This window comes from Lineus longissimus, chromosome 4 (assembly GCF_910592395.1).
Source record: "Lineus longissimus chromosome 4, tnLinLong1.2, whole genome shotgun sequence".
NCBI lineage: Eukaryota > Metazoa > Nemertea > Pilidiophora > Heteronemertea > Lineidae > Lineus > Lineus longissimus.
The window spans coordinates 8,690,582-8,705,638 of record NC_088311.1 but is presented as its reverse complement, the minus strand read 5'-3'; the positions used below and the strand labels follow the sequence as shown (position 1 = coordinate 8,705,638).

At 41.3% G+C, this 15,057-nt stretch overlaps 1 protein-coding gene across 3 annotated transcripts; it reads left to right on the top strand.

Moving 5' to 3' along the window:
• Positions 1-795: 795 nt before the first annotated feature.
• Positions 796-14,790, top strand: LOC135486921 (trimethylguanosine synthase-like). 3 transcript variants are annotated; one of them, XM_064770094.1, is made up of 15 exons: positions 796-888; positions 1,664-1,767; positions 2,348-2,588; positions 3,102-3,220; positions 4,039-4,280; positions 6,139-6,789; positions 7,156-7,276; positions 7,428-7,562; positions 7,706-7,884; positions 10,308-10,678; positions 11,013-11,196; positions 11,675-11,806; positions 12,179-12,395; positions 12,591-12,669; positions 12,948-14,790. In XM_064770094.1, exons 2-15 carry the CDS (start codon positions 1,667-1,669, stop codon positions 13,068-13,070), a joined length of 2,895 nt encoding a protein of 964 aa, XP_064626164.1. In that variant the 5' UTR covers positions 796-888; positions 1,664-1,666; the 3' UTR covers positions 13,071-14,790. The 3 variants fall into 3 exon arrangements, with proteins under 3 accessions (XP_064626164.1, XP_064626166.1, XP_064626165.1); XM_064770096.1 differs by having other exon boundaries at positions 827-840; XM_064770095.1 differs by lacking the exon at positions 796-888 and adding an exon at positions 1,190-1,244.
• Positions 14,791-15,057: the final 267 nt, after the last annotated feature.

Sequence of the window (15,057 nt, the reverse complement as noted above, 5' to 3'; positions counted from 1 at the left end):
GGTTAAAATGGTATTCAACTGGTCAGGAACACAATGCCTATCTATGGTCATCAAGACAGTGACAATCACAAACTGCGATTTTACGAATTAGGATTTTTTTGGTTAATAATCGCAACTCTACTTTTTACGTCCAGTTCCTGATCCTGGCCGAATGGGCAAGTAACCACTTCTTTAATTTCCAACTGTTGGTCTTCATCTTCGTTTTTATCGTAAAGTTCCACCCCGTGGAATCAGCTGCAACCTCTCCGAGTATCTCTCGAGCACCTCTCCGAGCAATGGTTAACCACCTCTCCGGGCAAATCCAGCTTCGGACTGTAAACAAAGTCCCAGTATGGACTGTAGCGAGGCTATGCAAGTGCACCCAAGGGGTCTTGGTCAGACTTTCAAACCGATGTTGCAACTCGGGTTTCAACATTTGTGCGTAAAGGCCTGAACCCACTGACGCGATTTTTCGCTTTGCAAAAATCTGCGATATTCCGCTACGGTTGTAGGCCACACCTGCAACAAATTTGGCTGGTTTTGTGTGATTTTTCGGAATCCGACAAAACATGAGTTTGTGCCCTGGATTTCATTGACCTCGGGCATGGGATAAATAAGGAGACCAAATTAGGACGATGCAATGGGCTGCCCAGGGAGTCTAATACAAGACATGCCATGCGGCAGGGGCACGTCTGACGTCGCGCCCGGAGGGGTCCACCGCACTGGCAATTGAGACCTTATGTCATTCCCGGCAGATCAGGAAGCGTAACCGATCGTAACAACATTGCTATCATCCGGGCATTTTCAATATGGTAGCCTCCATGATATGAAAAAAGTCGACGATTTTTGGCTTTTTTGTTGGTAATTACTTGGTGGTACTTGAAATAGGGCTGCGTTCTAAAATTGCAGGTATTGGAGTAGAAATAGTTCCTGCCTTTCAGCGAGTTCATCATCTGCATCCATGATATCGATATGGCGGGGAATGGGATGATGGGGACCGAAACGACCGTCTCGGTCTGGCGTCTGAAGTACAAGTAAAAGAATTGGGCTGCCCTAGGCATAAACACTCAACATGCTGTCATGCAACATACATGCATAACAGAAGAAGCTGATTAGTGAAGTCTAGGAACCAGTGCATTCGCATTGCACCTGCCATGACGTCATATCATCAGAGTAGACGCAGCACCCCACAAACAAGCTTTGAATCGATTGCAGTTGCCTGTCCTTGTCAGTGAGCAGTGTCTGTGTCGTGCAAGTCGACAGTGGTAGGCCTACATGTCTTGTGATGTGTGGATCTGTTATCAATACGACACTTAAAAACTTTGTCCCGGATATGACAATGGTTCAGTTTGTGCATAACTGTCAAATCAGCCAGCAAAATGACGCAAATCATGCATAATCACTAATCTGATGCTTTACATCATTTGTTGGCTCTGTAGTGTTATTGTTAGAGTTTGCTGATTGGTCAGTTATGCGCAAACAGTACCCTCGTCATATCCGGGACCAAAGTTCTGAGATGTTGTATAGTCTATAGACAACTACTATGCACATGCTCACGTTAAATAAGGTTTTATTTTGGCTTGCCATTGCAGAGGTTGGTCCGCAGTAAAATGATAATCCTATTGAGGAGGTTACATTTATTACAAAGTATCTATAGAGATTTAAATGCAACTTTTTGTTTCAGATCATGTGTTACCGTTGGTCACGACTAGCTGACATCAAGATGTACCTCAAAGATGAGGAGAAGGAGAATTGTGTTGACTGCATCTGTACCAGGGCTTTTATTGAGTAAGTGTCAGAAATGACGCCTACCTATTCACTTTCGGGGAAATATCATGATATTATGCAGTGCCAAGCCTGTTTAGTCTTGTTTACAAACACAATTTTACCAAGGCCCAAACTATGACAAAACCTATCTCTTTCTGTCTTTCTAACTATCTCTTTCTGTCATGTCTGTGCCTTAGAACGGTTTTATCATCGGTTTTACATATAGCTTGCTGGAAGTCGTCCGCTCTTTATAAAAAGATGGACTGTAAGGATCATTCCAAATTTTTGATTGTGGATCAAGCGTACATACACGGAGAACAAAATTTCAACAAAATGAAACATAATTCAAGAACATGTAATTCCATCCGTTATCTTAATGGCTGATTTGCAACCCCAGTCGGTCAAGAGAAGATAATGTTTGCAATAAATGAGAGGGTTGTTTCCCCTTTGTAACCTTTTCTTGTGAATGTGAAGGAGAGGTATCTTTCGACAAAGTATGTATCTCTAAGTTGCCCCATGTATCCTATTATTATAGTCCTACATTATTTACTGGTGCCAGGTTTTCAATTTTTTATTTACTAGGGAATTTTATGTATTTCAGTGATGCTGAACTGTACAAATGGGGTATCAAAGGCAAGCCTATACCAGTAGAAGAACCAGTACCGACTGATGATTTTGCACAATCACCTAAACCTGGGGATGTCTTGGTCCAGAAAGGCTCCGTTGATCGTTCATCACAAGAAGATGTGTCTATCGTGTTTGAGGGGGAGTTTGCTGGTGACCTGCAATTGATGAAAGACATGGGATTGCCTGTATCATTTGGCGTGAAATTCACTGAATCGGTTGGTGTGATTTCTTTCCCATTGATTTGTGTTGTGGTGAAGATGAAGATCTAAAAAGAATTGATCGGAAAACTTTATTCTTTTAAACGGAATTCTCTTTTTTGATTTGTCAGTCACTTGACTTAACCATGATGTCTTCATAATCATGACAAGCTAGACATGTAAAAACTCTGTGATGACTTTCAAAGCCCTGTTACCTCAAAAACAAGATCCAGCGGTGGTGCATTCTCATTGTGAGCTGCTGTAATGAAATGTGCATGTCCTGTAAACTGTGAAATTTTTGCTACAGTTCTACTATCACAAATGCACTGTCAAGCGTGAACTTGAAGTACAAAAATTGCAACCGTATCATTAATGCTTCACTTGAATTTCAGCAGCAATCGCAGAATTTAGTCTACCGCCAATTGAAAACTTTCAGTTTTACCTTCGCAAACATCATGGTTCACAGTAGTGGACTTCATTTCTCCCTTGTATTTCAATGTTTGCTGACAAGAATCCGTTATTTGAATACAGTATGAAGCGAAGCAAAAGGTTGTTCCCAAGCGACGTAAGAAGAAACAGTCAAAGAGAAAACCTAATGTTGTGCCAGATGCTGATCATCCTCCCCCACATGGTGACCTTGAACCAGCAAGGTAAGATAAAGGCTGTTAACCATTTACTCCTGACAGGGCTTTTTACCTAAGCTGCTTGTTAGGTGCCGTAGTGATCTGCAGGCACCAGAGAAGCTGTCCAATGGGACGTCAGGCTGTTTCGGCATTGGGTCATATGAATAAAGACTAGCAAATGCTTTTACTCCGGTTTTGTACAGGAAGGCCTAGTGTAAATGTACATGGAGTTTCAGATAAAAGCATTTGCTAGTCTTTATTCATATCACCCATTATCTCTGCATCCAGAGACCTCCAGCAAAGTTGAGGAGAGGTTGGAAAAGACTTGTATGATTCTGAAAAATTAATGAAAATCACCTTCTTTTAAGGTTTTTCTTTAAAAAAAAACAAGAGCAGTTTGTTGTTGCTGACACCCTCTTTGAAATCCCAATGTTGAACATATATATTTTCATTTTGAATATATAAGCAGATCAGTATTCTACAATAAAAGTGTAAACACTTGATAGTAAAGATCAATCTTGGGGCCTAGGATAAATTCTTCATACATGTAGACTGCTTACATGCATTACAAAAAGACACCAAAATCTTAGCAAGACAAAGGTTTTGATTGTTCCGTCAATTCCCCCTGGTAACAGGTCTTATAATCACCTTGTTAATCTTTGATCTCGTTCTGTCAATCATAAAGTTGACTGGATTGTTTTAATGACCCTTTAACTTTTCAATACAATGAGCCTGTAATGTGGGCCACAGGCCCACAGGGATAGATTTTGAACCTGAGAGTATCCGTCATCTTGACTTATGCTCTAAATTGTATAAAAACAAAATGATGCGTCAATTCTTTCCAGAAAATGTCTCAATGAGAAGGACATCAAGGGTGCATGGCAGGATTATTGGCAACAGAACGGCGAGTTTCTTGTCTGGCAGCAGTGGGTTGAGAAGTATCCGAATAATATAGATCCAAACTTTGTGCCGCCTGCGTACGAACTAGAAGTGGTCACGACAGAGGCAACAGAAAAAGAGGAGGGTGAGGAGAGCACTGCTGATGTGGAGGGGAAAACAGGTGTCGATGTAAAGAAGGCAGAAAAAGGTAGAGATTTGTTTCACGTGTGATACCAGCGATACATAGGGCAGATTTCATCTGCCTACAGCATCTATTTTTATCTGTAGCTGGCCATACTCGGGTACATTTTTGTTGCTAGGTGCTTTTAAGAATGCTTGGGGCTACAGCAGCTGGTAGAGACATATGAATACTGTCTCTATATATACTGCTGGTGATACTGACACCCCTTGTTACCCCTACTCCAAGCAACCAATGACTAGTCCGTTGCCTCCTGTAATATTTACATACCATGGCTGATTAGTTCAATCATATTTCATCCAGCTGGCAGCTCTGCATTGAAAATTTTAGTGGTATAACGTGTTCTCTTGACCTTCAAACAGTAGTATAAAGCCGATATTTACTACTTTGCACCATCAGTCCTATGTTATTAGGTCATCCAGCTGAGCGCCAGGCCCTTGGGCCTCTTGTTATTTCTTTTTAGCTCACCTCTTAGCAGAGGTGAGCTTATCCCATACCGTGGCGTCCGTCGTCCGTCGTCGTCGTCGTCGTCGTCGTCGTCCGTCGTCCGTTAGCAGGGCACGTTTCGTAACTGTTAGAGCTATTGAGTTGAAACTTGGTACACATGTACCCTTATGTAATGACACCTGGGAGACCAAGTTTCGGTCCGATTCGTTTCATGGTTTGGCCACCAGGGGGCCAAAGGTTAAAAGTGAAAATATGCAATATCTCCCTTAATAGTAGTCGGGAAATTTTGAAAAAAATATGGTAGGTACTTCTAGCAAAGGTGCATCATATATCCTCCGGGTTTTTGATTTGACCTCCTTTTCAAGGTCACAGAGGTCAAATGGTGTAAATTGGCCGTTAGGATGTAACGATGGCACGTTTCTAAACTGCAATGACTATTGATACTAAATTTGGTACACATTTACCCCTTAGTCAGGTGATCTCAGGGACCGAAGTTTGGTCCAATATGATTCACCACTTGACCACCAGGGGGCAAAATCCAAAAACCTTAAAAATGTGATTATTCCTTAACTTCTTGCCCGATTGCCACCAATTTGATATCATGGGTACATCTAACCACCATACAGTATATGTCACACAGGTTTTTAATTTGACCTTCTTGTCAAGGTCACAGAGGTCAAATGGCGTAAATTCGCCGTCAGGCCGTAACTATGGCATGTTTCTTAACTGCAATGCCTATTGATCACAAATTAAGTACACATGTACCCCTTGGTCAGGTGATCTCAGGTACCGAAGTTTGGTGCGATCTGATTTGCCGTTTGGCCTCCAGGGAGGGGGCCAAATCCTAAATTCTTCAAAATGCCATTATTCCTAGTAATGACTTGCCCGATTGGCACCAATTTTATATCATAGGTACATCTAATTCTAACATCCATTCAATGTGTCACCCGGGTCTTCTTTGATTTTACCTACTTTTCAAGGTCACAGAGGTCGAATGTACTGTAAATTGGCCATTTTGGGGAAATTGTAATTGCTTGGACCTACATCAAACCTAACACTACATGACACAAGACCATGCTCTTTATCCATCTTTCCTCCACATGAGGTGAGCACAATGGCCCTGGCCATTTCATTTTAAAGTTATGTTCATGTAAACCATTGGGTCTGCCCTTCTTCCGAGTTAGTGCTGGCATTCATGAGGTTTCAGTTCATGAATTAAAGCTCAGATTCATCTGTGCTGCTCCTTTGTTCCCCGGAGTGCCTCTGTAGAAACATATGTCATGTACTAGAGGCAGCCAAGCTGCTGAAGTGCCCACTTATCCAGGCCTTGTTTGGTGAAGAAAAAACCCTAATATGAAAGTCACCACAATGATGATTGATTGATTGTATGTGTCAATTGAAATCCTTTGTTATGTTACAGGAGACACAGAGCCAACAGTTGCAGCTCCTGTTGCAGAGCCTGCAGTGACAGAAGATGCAGAAGGCAGGACTAGACAAGCTGGGTCAGCTCCCGCGGTTCACTATAACTTGAGCCAAGAGAAAGGCTACCACGAGGCCGTGTGTAATAAGCTGACCGTATCAGAACGAAAGACAGGGACACAGGATGACAGCGGACTGAGTGAGGGTAGCGCAGAACTGGTTCACTTGATGCATGATTATGGGTTCAAACCAAAGGAGAAAGGGGCTATAAAGGATGAGGACAAGGGAGGTGCACAGGAAGGGAGTGATGGGGAGGATAATTACGAGAGCCAGTGGATAATGTTATGGGAAGAGAATTACACAGAAGTGTATTGGCATTATTATAACCTGTTTCTGAAGTGGAACGGACCAGATGCAGGCGTTGTGGACATGCAGGCAGAACAATTCGACGCACTTGACCAAAGCGAAGCAAAGAGTGTCACCGATCCATATTCTTCTGCTCCGACATCAGATTCCAATTGGCCAGTAGATGAGGATGATCACGGCGTAGATAGTGGTGACGATGCAGATGATGAACAGCCAACTGATGGCTCGTCGAAGAAGAGGAAAGGTCGAAGGTCAAGGCATACATCACAGTGTGAAAATTCTGCAGGTGGGATAATGGATGTCCAATGGTCTCTTTGCTGTCGAATATATTGGGTTGGCAAATCATATGGTTGCTGTTGTAATTTTCAAAATTCATTCCTCATCTGGTTTGACATACATTTATATGCCTTATTTTTAAAGGCAAAGATCAAGGATTTTAAGAAGTGTCACTGGCCAAAAGTATTACTCAGGAGTAGAAAATCTTTGGAGAAATTTCAACCCTGGGCCCCTTGTCGAAAGTACATGTATAAAATTCGACATTCAAACGGAGGGATGATGAAACTGTTTGGATTCACTGATTGATTGATTGATCAATTGATTGAATTCAGAAATGCTACAAATAAAACCACTATATTGTATTTATATATTTCAGGTGCCGATACTAGCCAGCATCTTGGTCTTCCACATCCCACTGGCAGATGGGGTCACAGGTACAGCACTGGTGATGATGGGGATGAGCCCCCTGAAGAGAAACCCATCAAACTTCCAAAAAGGTGAGCTTGTGTTTACAAATATGTGGGGGTCAGAACATACTTCATAATCTCCTTGGTCAGGCAAGAACCAATGTCCATAGTTTCAATGCATTTAATTGTTTTTGGCATCGAATTGGCAAGGTTTATTTTGTATTCCTTTCTACTTCTTCAGTCATGAAGAGGACGTGAGATCAGACGATGAGGAAGCTAGCGAAGACACACCTGATGATGTAAAGAGAAGGAAGTTAGAAATGGTATTTGGTGTGCTCGGGTTCAAACTACCTAGTACAGAACAGCATCAAACTAGGTGAGGCATCGGTCATCAACACAGGGTCATTTGAAGGTCTGATTGGGCAGATTAGTAGTTAACCACTTCACTACTGGACATTTTTGGCCTTTATCTTCTTCATCTTCGTCATTGTCAGTGCTCTTTCTATGTTTATTTTGCAGTCAAACAGACCCGCACGTCACTCATGGTCATGTGGTTTACCGACAGAGGAATCTAAAACAATCGTCCCGCCATATCAACCTCGGACAGAAGCCAAAGGTTCACGTGCGGTTCGATGATGAGGGGAATCCATATGATCTGAGGGAGAGTTCATCTCTAACAAATGCCAAACACTTCCTTAGTAAGTCTGTTCACTCTGAATGCATCCTCGTAATTCCATTATTAGCAAGTCTTTATTAGTTTTAGTTTTTGTGTTTGTCTTAACCTTTCTCTATCACAGGGTTTTGGTGTGCTCGGGTTCTGGATTTTTGGCTCACCGTAGGGGAGTCTTTACAATACCGCAGTGTCCGTCGTCCGTCGTCGTCTGTCGTCGTCCGTCGTCGTCGTATCCTGTTTCAAAAACAGTGGCACGTTTCTTAACCGCTAAGCCTATGAACTTGTAACTTTGTACACAGGACTCCCTTGGTCAGATGACCTGTGACACTAAATTTCGGTCCGATCTGATTCTTAATTTGGCCACCAGGGGGCTGAATGTAGATATCTAAAAAGTGTGATATCTCGCTTATTAATGACTTGTTTGGAATGAAATTTTTGTGGTAGGTACTCATAGCAAGGATACATCATATATCATACGGGTTTTTAATTTGACGTACTTTTCAAGGTCACAGAGGTCAAATGGCGTAAATTGGCTGTTTCAGTGTAACTATGGCACGTTTTTCAACCTCCACAGCTATGAACTTGAAACTTAGTACATATAACCCCCTATACCAGATAACCTCTGGTGCTGAATTTCGGTCTGATCTGATTCTCAACTTGGCCACCAGGGGGCCGAATGTGGATATCTAAAAAGTGTGATAATTCGCTTATTGATGACTTGTTTTCGATAAAACTTTTGTGGTAGGTACTCATAGCAAGGATACATCATATATCATATGGGTTTTTAATTTGACCTACTTGTCGAGGTCACAGAGGTCACAACGCAGACACAGATATGGCCGAAATTGCATGTTTTGTGTTTTTCGTGTTGTGGCAATCCAAAGGTCGTGAGTTCAAATCCCGGTCGGGGACGGCCAAAAATATTTTTTTATTTTATTATTTTTTATCTTTTCCCTTTTGTCTTTTCTGACTTGTATCTTACATTTTCTTGATTTTTGGCTCACCGTAGGGGAGTCTTATGTAATACCGCAGTGTCCGTCGTCCGTCGTCCGTCGTAGTATCCTATTTAAAAAACAGTGGCACGTTTCTTAACCGCTAGGGCTATGAACTTAAAACTTTGTACACAGCACCCCCTAGGTCAGGTGACCTCTGACACTGAATTTCGGTCCGATCTGATTCTCAACTTGGCCACCAGGGGGCCAAATGTCGATATCTAAAAAGTGTGATATCTCGCTTATTAGTGACTTGTTTTCGATGAAACTTGTGTTGTAGGTACTCATAGCAAATATACATCTTATATCATACGGGTTTTTAATTTGACCTACTTTTCAAGTTCACAGAGGTCATATGGCTTAAATTGGCCGTTAGAGTGTAAACTATGGCACGTTTCTTAACCACTAAAGATATGAACTTGAAACTTGGTACATATAACCCCCTATATCACATAGCCTCTGGTGCTGAATTTCAGTTTGATCTGATTCTCAACTTTGCCACCAGGGGGCCAAAAGTGGATATCTAAAAAGTGTGATATCTCGCTTATATTAAGTGACTTGTTTTCGATAAAATTTTTATGGTAGGTACTCTTAGGAAGAATACATCACATGTCTTACGGGTTTTCAATTTGACCTACTTTTCAAGGTCACAGAGGTCATATGGTGTAAATTGGCCGTTGGAGTGTAAACTATGGCACGTTTCTTAACCAGTAAAGCTATGAACTTGAAACTTGGTGCATATAACCCCCTACATCAGATAACCTTTGATGCCGAATTTTGGCCTGATCTGATTCTTTATTCGGCCACCAGGGGGCCATAATGGAAAAAGTAAGAAGTGCAATATCTTGCTTATTTGAGTGAATTGTTTTCGATAAAATTTTTATGGCAGGGACTTCTAGCAAGGATACACCACATGTCCTACTATTTTTGGATTTGACCTCCTTTTCTAGGTCACAGAGGTCAAATGGCGTAAATTGGCCATTAGAGTGTAACTATGGCACGTTTCTTAACTGCTGAAGCTATGAACTTGAAAGTTGGTACATGTAACCCCCTACATCAGATAATCTCTGACACCGAATTTTGGCCTCATCTGATTCTTGATTTGGCCACCAGGGGGTCAAAACTGAAAAAGTAGGACGTGCAATATCTTGCTTATTAATGACTTTTTTTCGATGAATTTTTTATTGCAGGGACTCTTAGCAATCACACGATATTGATCTTGTTGATGTCATAGACAATTATTGGTTGGATCATAAACTTATATATACTGCCCTGTCTTATTACTTGACATCAATACACATCTAAAAATCAATACACATCTAAAAAAAGTCTTCATGCCTGATTGTGTTCACCATATTCACCTCTAAACTAAGCATGATCCTGCCTACTAAAAGATGTATACGGTGAGCACAATGGCCCCTGGCCGTTTCATTTAATTCACTATGTTTTTTTCTAGGCAATATTAAAGAAGGAACAGATGTGGAGGAGACGGGTAACATCAAGACAACTGCTGATGGGGAAGTGGAAGGTTGTATAGAAGCAGCAGTTGCCACGACAACTGAAGCTCAAGGTGAAATAGACAAGGTCACGTCAGATACTGACAGGGCCTTGGAGAGTAGAAGTGAAAGCGAGGGACGCAAGGGTCATTCCGTCGCATTCGCTGCTCCTATTTCGCTCTCTCCGAGGCGAGACTCGAAGATGACTTGTTCGAGTGAGTCTGGTGATGTGTTAGAATCAAGTTCCGAGGCGACAGATGCTGATGACGAGGAGAGCGAATATCCTCATAAGAACTTAGAGGAGGATGAGGAGGCAGAACGACAATTAGAGGTAAAATTAATAGATCTTGCGGCCTTATGTCTTCAATTACACAAAGAGAACGTGTCAGTACATTGCATGCTTTTCTATATGTACATGTACTATATTTTCATACATGTACGCTGGGCATTAAAACTTGTGGCATAGGTTGCTTTTGCCAGCAAAGACTGTGGAGATGTGTGCTTTACCACATGACAGGCATTTTGTTTCCTCACAACTGAGCTTTGTCAGGCTGGCATTCGTGAGAGTATGTCATTTCAGTGAAAAGACATGTACTGGGTTGGCTGGTAAGGGTAGCTTCTCCTGTCTAAAGACAACTTCATCGGGGAACATTTTGATTTTCCAGGAACTTCTATCCAAGTGTGATGCAAACAGGAAAAAGCCAAAACGAAAGAAGAAATTGAAGAAAACCAAACGACGTTATGTTCCTATGCCAGAAGACATAGCGTCTGATCCAACGCTGAGGAAATACTGGGCACAGCGGTACCGATTGTTTTCAAAGTTTGACGATGGGATTATGCTAGATAAAGGTAAGAGCACTTTATCATGTCAATTGCATTTTGTTGGGATGGAACTTCTTCTTCTGCATACTCTTTTGTGATAATTTATTTCATTCTACAGTGCATACCAATTGGCATTATCAGCTTTTGACTCCTCTTGACGTTCTGCCAGGAAGATGTCCACGACACGCCTTTCTTTGTTGTTTTTACACTGATTGGGTTTTTTCCTTACCCTGGTTAAGGGACCCAAACACAACCACTTGTGATCTTAGCTGATTTTGTATTCTTATATTGTTCAAACGCTTCAAAATTGTCATTATATCAAACCTAGCAATTGGCAGTGCTGCGACGTCATAGAATCTTGTGCAGTGCAGTGCATTGGTCCTGTACATGGGGAATGTTCATATGCTGGCAGAAAAATGCAAGTTCGGCCCCTCTGTCAAACATGCTTGAATTTGTGGCTATTCAGACTTCACTACAGTTATAAGCATTCTGACTTGATTTGCAGAGGGCTGGTTTTCTGTGACGCCAGAGAGAATAGCTGAGCATATAGCGGAGAGATGCCAATGTGATGTGGTCATTGATGCTTTCTGCGGGATAGGCGGAAATGCAATACAGTTTGCGTTCACATGTGAACGGGGTAGGTTACAAAGAGATATTTGAAGGTGAAAGGTAAAAAGCTCTAGAATTTTAAGGTGAATGACCGTATGATGTTTTTGTTCGTCCACATAATAACTCTAGCTCTAAACGATTTATGTGTTTGTCTAACAAGCTCTGGATGTTTGTCACAAGCAGGGTTTCAAATAGTTTCTCGATTTAAAGGGGGGAAGAGGGTCCTCTGATCAAGGTTGCTTGTCCGTGTGATATTACCAGTACTTAGCTACCTATTTCTGATATTTATCTCATTCTTTAGTTGGTGATGTGCATGCTGTCTGATCCAACATAATACCAAGCATAAGAATTGCCCTGAAGAATCTTAGTTTTGATGAATTCGCTTTTACATCTGTTCCAGTGATAGCCATCGACATTGACCCAGCAAAGTTGGAATGTGCCCGCCACAACGCTGAGGTCTACGGTGTTGCTGACAGGATAGATTTCATCACAGGAGACTTCCTCCAGCTGGCCCCACACCTGAAGGCAGATGTCGTCTTCCTCAGTCCACCGTGGGGTGGACCCCAGTATTTGGATGCAGACGTCTTTGATATCAAGACGATGATAGAACTTGATGGATATCCTTTTAAAGTGAAATTGTGTGTTGTACATACATTGTATTTGATTTTCAGCCTGTACATTATTTGCCACTTCATAGATTTCTGCCCTCCAGGCCAGGAGATATTGCTGAAATTACATTAGAAAGCCAATTTGAACACTCCCTAAGCTTTTCTTTTTCAACCTCTGCCGGTGTTTTCCTTAATGCTGACCACTTTCAGGTTATTTGAACTTGCGAAGACGATAACAGATAACATTGGATTCTTTGTGCCAAGAAATGCTGATATTGAACAAGTGAGTAGGCTAATAACCCAGGGTAAGGGTAGGGGAAGGAATGGTCTAAATGATTCACTGGTGACTCTGGCTATTGTGTTGTCTGTCCTAAGATTCACTCATCGAAACACTGAAGCCCCATTGTTAAGACTGTTATCCATATCTGACAGGACAATTTTCATTAATCTAAACCGCCATATTTTCACTGTAGTTTTATTTTTGGGAATTCTGTTCTCCAAACTTAAATCTTAGAAATCGTACTTTGCCTGTTGTACATTTCACATTTTCATCTGTTTCAGTTGACAAAACTTGCTGGTCCAGGCGGTAAGGTCGAGATTGAACAAAATATTGTCAACACAAAGTTAAAGACAATAACAGCCTATTATGGTGACTTAATCGATGACGGCAATGTTACGACATGAACAATGGATTAATCAGGGATAGAACTAGGCCACTTGGCTTCCGGGTATATCATCTGAATAACTGACTGACCAGTCGATGCAGGATTGCCAAGTGTTTTGAACACCAGCTTGTCATGAGTGCTCTAATTTAACCATTTTGCTGCGATGACGTGCATGACACATCATACCCAGGTCCCCATGATGTGCAGGTGATGTGCATAGCACGTCATGTCCTACTAAAATTTTGATTCATCAGCACTTGGTTGCAGCCTCTCCTAACATGCCAAATGCACCAGGGGAACATTAGTATCTACCTATACTGTAGATTGCAACATTTTTGAATATCAATGGTATCCACTGCTGGGATCCACGCACAAGCCAGACAATTTTCACAAACTGATCACATTGAAGTGTTAGATTCTCTGAAATCTTTAATCAGACGTTTCCTGCCCAAAAAAGCTGTCGCAGCAAAAGAGTTAAACATACACCTGCGGAGTACATGTACGACGAACCTTTGGTGGTAAAAATACTAGGAGATTATGTTGTTGCTACTTATTGTGTTGTGTTGTTGTTATGTAGGTAAAATGCCAAATTCTAAGGATTATAAGATGTGAAAAGAAAAGGCCTACGTAAATTTGGAAGTGTACAGGATTGCTACTTATTGTAATGTTGTTAAATTGGCTGAAACGTACATGTATAGTCCTTTCTTGTTCAACACAGGAAATGGGCGGTAGTTTATCTCAGGACTGGTGCCGTTGCCAGTTTAGTGGAGCATTATTTTGCCAAAACGGAGGCTTTCACAGTCTGCAAAAGTGTTATTTACTGCTGTTCTCTAGATCATTCTCTTACCTATCCGGTATTGTAAACCGTGAAATGTTCACAAAGCTAAAAAGTGACGAATTGGCTCGGCCTCTTTTTGATTGGTGGTACATGTAGATTAAATATCGTATTTGCTTTGGAAATTTAATGGTCAATGCATGTTGAATTTTCACGCTTTTCAAGTTCGTGTTTGACAGTGCATATGCGGAAATTGTGAAATTAAAACAATCATGTAAATTTGTGGTTGAAGCGAATTTCATACCAGCAATACAATTGTGCCTGAGTTTGATTGAAAAATCCATTTTAAAATCTAGAAAATCTGATACATTTAGTTTCCAGTGCCTCACCAGCACAAAAGGAGGGTATCTGCGTTGAAGACGATGTCGAACACTTTGGCAGTCAAGATCTGTTTTTTTTGTTTATTTTGCATTTACTCGCTCGCATTTACTTTGATCTGCACGAAGGAAAAAAACCCCTAGGCACGTATGCTGGGTCAGTCATAATACAAAACTATTGCTCAACTTTTGGTGCTACGTGTGTTTCAAGACTGACCTGTTGAACGTTTTCAGTGCAAATAACTTTCAAGCCATGTCTCAAATGGTTTGAATACTGCTTTTAAAATGACTTGTAGTGTGCTGAAGGAGAGTGGATATTATTAGCCACCACATGTCAAACACTGACACATCACTCTTCTAAGAAGAGAAGTCTTTAGCCTGTACTACCTTATCTTTCTCTCTTCATCAAGTCATGAAACGTTAAATGATAGTAATCACAGAGCTTGTCTAGCAGGAAACCCTGTTCCAACATGTAAGAAAGTATTCTTCTCGAGTTTGTCACATCTTGACAATCGTTACACTTCATGTACGAATGGAACAGATCATGCATTTTGATTGAAAGTTTTAATAAACAGTCATGCTTTTTGTACAAATTATCCTTATATTAGTTTTTACTGCTTTTACAGAGTTCTTGTATAGAGAACAATGAATCTTGCATAAGAAAATATTCACACATTTTCACTGACGACTTGTTTCTTTCAGATGCGTACGTATCCCCGTACATGTAGAGCCATCTGCACAAGAATTCTTTAACAATCATCTGTGCTGAGACTGCCTGCCATGAATCCAGGAGGTCAGAAGGGGTAGGGAGGTACTCCCTGGAAAAGGGTAAAACCAAAAATTTGGGTGTTTCA